The sequence below is a fragment of the Spinacia oleracea genome, chromosome 3 (assembly GCF_020520425.1).
Source record: "Spinacia oleracea cultivar Varoflay chromosome 3, BTI_SOV_V1, whole genome shotgun sequence".
NCBI lineage: Eukaryota > Viridiplantae > Streptophyta > Magnoliopsida > Caryophyllales > Amaranthaceae > Spinacia > Spinacia oleracea.
The window spans coordinates 152,630,834-152,637,823 of NC_079489.1; the positions used below are offsets into that span (position 1 = coordinate 152,630,834).

Consider the following 6,990-nt stretch of genomic DNA (forward strand, 5'->3'; position numbering starts at 1 on the left):
GATTCACGGAAATGAGAGAAAATGAGCAATTTAAAATGTACGTTTCTTTTAGCGACTTTTATGGTTGTTTTCGAGTATCAAAGTCGAATGGCGAACCGATTGGTGCTTGTGAATTCAAAATACAATGTAGTTTTGAGATCATAAAGCATTGAGTTTAAACGCTCAGCTTTACCAATGGTTAACAACCTAAAATCTTTTTTCCATTTAATTCTCGAATGAGTCTAGTCCCTAGACATTCGAATAGATCGATACTTAGAGAACTTTAGAAGCTTCTGGTAAGATCATCTAGTTGAAACAAAATATTCAACATAAATTAAAATGGTAAAGAATCTTGTTGGTGACATTGGACATGTCTAACAAAGTATAAAAGTCAACACTAAAGAATTCAATTCTTAAGACTATAAGAAAGGGTACAAGAAATAGGAAAACAAAGGAACAAATGAAAGGAATTTATAATTCCGTTTCTACCTATAAGTTTATGTTTAAAGAGAAGTGACCTAGGAATCAAACTTCCTTGGTATGATATACCGCTTGAGGTTCTTACTTCGGTAATAACTCAAATAATGGAAGCTAGGCTACACTAATGGCCTACAAGTGGGAAATGAAGCATGGCAATGCTACATTATCTGTAGGGTCATCTAGTTTGTTTTAAGTCCTTTCAAGGCTGGAACTAAATGGCTATTTTGTTCCATAATCAACATACCTAAATTTCTGCTTCAAACACAGAAAGACTCACATTCAGAAGAACAAAAACAATGCTTGTTTGTCTAAATGGTCATTTACGGGATGAGTCAATATGCTTGATTAAAACAAACAACTCTTTAAAGAACTTTACTAGGTTCAAATCAACCCCTTGATTTAAGTTCCACTAATCTTTGGCATTGTTGCTTAGACCATATCAATAAGTTAACATTCAAAAGCTCTATTTTGATGGACTTTTGAAAGTTCATTGATTTCTAAATCAATTTAAGACAACTAGTCTTACTTGTTGAAAGTAACAAAAGATATGAACTATTGTTAGAACGCCTAGACAATAGAGTTCAAAGCTAAAAAAAAAGATTTTATGACTTTATTATTTCACATGGATTTGAGTGAATATAGGTTTATTTACTCAAAGTGATATAAGTTTGAATCTGTTTGACTAGTTCAAAGATTCAGAAGTACAAAATCCACTTGGCAAGAAATCATAAAGATCTAGGTTAGATCATGTTGATGATTACTTGAGACCAAATATGATCATCAATGATTGTGTGTTGTAATTTCACAATCTAGGTCCATAAGATATGGCATATCTTAGTTGGAATAATCGAAGTCAATTAGTACTTGATTCGATTAATGATGAATCATAAAGACTTTTCCTATAATTTCTAAAACAAAATGCTCAACTACCACCAAACTAAACCAAATTCGTCAAAGCTATTGAAAAGTAATTTCAGAATAACTTTTCGTAAAATACATCTAGAGAGTTCCTAAACTCAGTGGGAGCTTAGTGTTTGTTATTCAACAAACTAAGGCCCAAGTATAGATATATGTTTCATTGTGATTTATTCAAATGAAACACAAGGGTATTGTTTCTACCACGAATTTTTGAGAACATAATGTTTGTTTGCTCGAAATAATGTCCTTTTGGAGATTCGTTTCCAAAATGACAAGTGGGAGAAAATAGACCTCAAAAGTCTTCGAGGCGAACAACAAACATAGACGGACATTCCGGAGGCTTTTCGAAGTTCTTTAGAAAATCTGAACACGTATTCTTTAAGGACTTTAGAAGTGGCTTTAAAGAATAGACATCTCTTAGAAGACTTTACAAGTGCTTCAAGAAGAACAGAATATTCAAAGGACTCTCAAAGTACCTGTTGATATTCTATTGTTTCATGTTCTATACCCAAGTAGGCATAGAGTTCAGGTCAATGAAACTATGAGATTCTTCTATTAATAGTGAAGAAACCTACAACTTGCAGTCAAACTATTAATGAGTTTGTGACCTGTAAGAAAGCTATGACGAAACCCAGATTCCCTAAAATGGTTAGAGGCCATATATAGACTCAAATGTTTTAGATGGTTAAAGGCCATAAAACATAACCAATGTTTTGATGACAAAATTGAAATTTTGTTGATTTGCAAGAATAGTTTCACACCTATTGGTTGCAAGTTTGTTTTAAGGATAAAAACCATCAAACATGGAATTGTGTTCACACACAAAGCTAGATTAGTTGCTAAAGGTTACAAGCAAATTCATGACATGGTTGTGTTGAAACCTCATGCATAATTCAAGCAATGATTGCATATTGGTACATATGACAATTGGATGACAAAACGTATTCCTCAATCAAATGTTGGAAGAAAACTATGTACATGGCATGTCATAGGATTTGTGGATCCAAATAAATGCTTGAAAAGGAATACTAACTTATGAAATCTAAGTACAGATTTAAGCAAGCAATTGGGAATTGGAACTGTATTTTAGTGAAGCTAATAAGCATTTTAGTTTCATAAAATGTACATGATTCTTATAGATATATAAGAAGTTTAGTGGGAGTACGTAAAACTTAATTGGTCCTATGTGTATCACACATATCTCTCTATTGTGAAATAACATTCAAATGCTAATGACTTAGATTTGAAATTATTCATCAATGATGGACCATGGCGAAACTTAGTACATACTGGGTATTAAGATCTATTTACAAAGATCTTATAATATTGTTTTGGATTAAGTAATGGCATTTACTAAATCAAACACGAAATACTCCATTGGAGATATTCGACCAATGTGAATAAATCTAAGTAAAGAATGTTTGAACTATGTATAAGCATTTACTAAGTTAAACATCAAAGGATCTGAGTAAGATTCTTAACCAATATTATATGTCAAAGAATTTAGCTGGATTTAGTATCTACTGAAACTAGATGAGCTAAAGTTACATGAATAGAATTCAATTGGAATTATTCTGCAAAAGAATTTATCATGTATGATATAATATGAGGATCGCCAAAAACGTATCGTATGACTTTAGGCATGACGAACATATACCAATCTCTATTGATCTAAGTGAAGATCAACTAGATTAAGATCAAGAAAAACTTATGGTACTTGAAAAGGTACATAGGAATAGTTCTTGATTCAAGGAAATAAAGATATGCTAAATATTGATGCTACACGCATAAACACTGGCAAAGGATCAAGCAAGATTCCTTTGAAGTTAACCATTGACAAGGACGAGCTATAGAGCATTGTGTTTTGAAATGGCAACATGGATTGGAGACCATGAGTTGTTGCGTGGGAAATTAAAATATTAATTTCTATGTTCTAAGATACAGCTGGAAAGTCTTCCACATATCTGTGAACTGCTTGGATAAGCAAATCCAAACAAAGCATCACTAGCAACCTAAACAGTTGAAGTAAAAGTACTTATTGCCTAAGAAGCAATAAAACAGAGTTGTTTATGTTAATGAGTTCTTCATTGAACTTGGGAAGATCACATGTCTGTTGACTTAATGGTTCTTCATTGCAAAATGCGTAGTACCACTAATGTAGCAAGAAAGACTAGATCACAAAATAAACATACTCAAAAGATCTTATCATCATATCTCGAAGAACATTCGATGAAAAGGATATTAAGATTGGCAAAGCATGATAACTAAACCTATGCAACAAGTGAGAAGCAACACTTACATTGTAGCACTGGAAATCAAGTCACTACTACAAAATAGAGAATAGAAAACGCTGAATAGAGGACGGTTAAATTTGTTAAGCGTTATCTAGGAGTATAGAGTACGCATTGCTCTCATAACAGTTGTGTGAAAAAAGAATAGAGTACGGTTACCTTACCTAACCGTCTTATATTTTTTACCATAATAAAAAAATATATAAAATTTAAAAATACTTAATAAAATATAAAATTGTTTTTAAGATAGCCGTTTCATATTCTTTTACAAAACTATTTTTACAATAAAAAAAACCTTAATTAAACCAAGTGAACCATTTATTTTAAAATCCTAACACTTTAAAACATGTAAACTTGGAGTTACTATTGCAGCAATAGTGTTCTACCATTTTTACCCCCACTCATATATCTTTATTACTCATTGCCCTTCTGTCCAGCTTCTGCCACGTCGCTTCTTCATCCACCGTTGATCTTGTGCCACTTCTCCCTCTTCATTCTTCACCTCCACTGCTTCCCTTCCTCTTTGTTCTTTTGCGGGTTTCTCAGAACTCCTGATGAGTTCCTCCCTCTTTCTTCACCCTTTCTCTTTCCTATGTGAATGTCGAACATCGGTACTCTCTCCTCTTCATTTTCTTCCATTTTTTATCTCCACCTACTTTCCAGATTATCTTGTCTTTCTACGGATGTGAAGATCAGAAATTGAAAAAAAGAATGTGCTATGGATTGCGATGCCGGATTTTTCTCTCCTCCTCCAGCTTGCAATCAACACTCTCACTTCGTCTTCTTTCTCCCTGGTATAATTCTATCTTCTCTGGTTTTGTTACATTAGGGTTCTATTTTTGCTTGTAATTGCTGAATTAGGGTTTTTAATTGAATTGGCAAATTAATTTAGCGTTTTTGTTGCATAAATATGTTAATTTTATGATTAAATCGGATCATTTTGATTTCAATTGATTCCACTTTTGTTCAATTTTCTTCATCTTTGATTTTCAGTTGCCTTTTTTCTATTTTTGATTATAGCTGGCTTTTCGCAAAAATTCTTGAGCTAGAGTGTTATATTAACCTCATGGAACAAATAATTTTACGTGATCATTTAAGGAGATCGGAAAAATCCCTGTATTTTTCATCCTTTGAATAAGCCATATGTTGTCAGACATCTAGGAATATGATACAGTTGATGAGATTTTAGATATTTTTGTTGGCAGGCTAGAAGAGAAAAGATCAGTGAGAGGATGAGAATATTACAGGATCTTGTCCCTGGGTGTAATAAGGTCCGATTTCTTTCCTTACAGTTTTTTCCACTTATTGTTGTTATCATTGGAAGGCTGATGAACTATCGATCTGTCATATTTATTTCGAAATGGCATTAGTCGTTCTGTATTCTCAATTAGGCAGTCCACTTTTCTCTTAAAGCATCTTATCCAATTACACAGTGAATCCTATTATGGAGTATTGAATTTGTGGGATTCGTGGTGCTTGAGTTTCCTGGATTTTTTCTGAGATGTTCATGTTCATTTTCTTGACCAAACTTCTGGGTTCAGGTCATTGGCAAGGCACTGGTACTTGACGAGATCATAAATTATATCCAATCATTACAGCGTCAAGTTGAGGTGCGCAACTGCTGAAACTGCTGGTTGTATGTTCTTTATGTTGCCTACTCATTGAGCTTTAAAGTGAACCTTGAACTTATTGCAGTTTCTTTCAATGAAATTAGAAGCTGTCAATACGAGAACCAGCCCTGGTATTGAAGGATTTCCGTCAAAAGATGTAAGTACAAACTACTGCCTATATAAAGAATGAGCTGGGACATGATATTTGTTAGTCAATGGGTCCTTTCTTGCTGCCTTTTTGAAATCGTATAATACATGTAACATTCAAAATCAAGTTTTGCAGTACCTACCAAGAATTTTAATGGCCTTAGCTTAAGATCAATCAGCTCTTCCATTCATTGTGTTCCCAATCTGAAATTTACAATGGATTTTCCCATTTTCTAGCATATCCTGGTTTCTGACCACAGAGACTCCTCTGAAGCGTTTTCTAGCTCAAGTTGCCAATTTAATAATTACGGGGGAAATAATTGATTGATTCTTCAAAGATGCATCTGGCTTTTGAAGCATACCGAATCAAGTTATTTACTTGACCGGAATTTTTGAGATTTCAGACTTATACATTACTATATTTCTTGCTGGATTCGTACGTAAATGCTACCTTACATGTAAAAAAGACGGGAGAAATATAACCCGAGCAATGAGGAGATATAATATTTCATACAATTAGGATATGTGGAATGAAAAATCTTAAACTTCAAATAAAAAACATTAAATAGTGTATTATAGTTAGGCTTTTTTACTCAAAGAAACTTTTGGATATAATAGGTCTTTTGTAACTTTAGTTTTTGAGTTTTGGAAACGCGAAATGTGACCTTCTTGAGCGTTTCCGCGATTCAAGATTACTTACCGTATATGAAATTACTTTTTCTCCTCTATTTTCCAGCACAAAATATTTCCGTGGATGCGTAGGAGATGAACAATCTTGCAATTCCAGAACCAAGGGCTTTTCCATGTTTTGCTTCAGGTACTACTCAATTTTTTTTTTCGATTTTAAAGTTTACTGTGACAATATTTCGAATTCTAGAATTGGTAATCTGAGATTTTTTTTTGATTATCGTTTTAATTTTGATTAATTCAGTTTTTTGTTTTTGTCATTTTGTTTCTTTGAATGTATACAGTCTTGAAGTGAAAGGCCATTGGATGTTACCCATGCTCATGCTTTTGTTCAGGTATTATAGGTTTTGCTATCGTCTCTTTGTTTATGTTTACATCTTTTTGACCTGGGGTTTGTTTTTGAGGTCTTGATGGTTTGGGTTTTGTTTGACAAATCGTAGAAACCACAAGATATGTCTAGGGTTCTGATCTGGACTTTATAATGATATGCTATGAAAATCTGATCTTTGTATAGTGATATGCTTTGTAATATGGGATCAATAAAGGAGGTTAGGTTATTCTAGAGGAATTTTAGGTGTGGTATGCAAGATATGCGTGTTAGGCGGGGTTGCATATCATTCCAGTAAGAAGGCAATCCAATTCGTGGTGTATAGGAAGTTATGTAATGCTTATGGTCTTTACTGATTTGTAAAATTTTGGAAGCCAGATAAAGTGTTAAGCAATTACAGTTTTCTTAGTATGCTTTGTCATTAATATTGGGTATAAGGAAATGGGAGAAAACACAAATACGAAAAACTAAGCAACTTCTAAGCTGGTCCTTTAAACGTTTCAATTGTTTGTGTTGATGGAATCATTATGACTTTAAAGAACTGATAGTG

At 33.2% G+C, this 6,990-nt stretch overlaps 1 protein-coding gene across 1 annotated transcript; it reads left to right on the top strand.

The window, feature by feature from the left end:
• Positions 1-4,396: 4,396 nt before the first annotated feature.
• Positions 4,397-5,483, top strand: LOC130470181 (transcription factor BPE-like). Its single transcript, XM_056839819.1, has 4 exons — positions 4,397-4,462; positions 4,874-4,939; positions 5,210-5,278; positions 5,364-5,483. Exons 1-4 carry the CDS (start codon positions 4,397-4,399, stop codon positions 5,466-5,468), a joined length of 306 nt encoding a protein of 101 aa, XP_056695797.1. The 3' UTR covers positions 5,469-5,483.
• Positions 5,484-6,990: the final 1,507 nt, after the last annotated feature.

What these genes read in the sequence shown, in the direction of transcription:
- LOC130470181 (XM_056839819.1), top strand. Translation starts at nt 4,397, where the DNA reads ATGCCGGATTTTTCTCTCCTCCTCCAGCTTGCAATCAACACTCTCACT. An exon ending in CTTCGTCTTCTTTCTCCCTG is followed by an intron (nt 4,463 to 4,873) that starts GTATAATTCTAT and finishes TTTTGTTGGCAG; the next exon opens with GCTAGAAGAGAAAAGATCAG. An exon ending in CATTACAGCGTCAAGTTGAG is followed by an intron (nt 5,279 to 5,363) that starts GTGCGCAACTGC and finishes AACTTATTGCAG; the next exon opens with TTTCTTTCAATGAAATTAGA.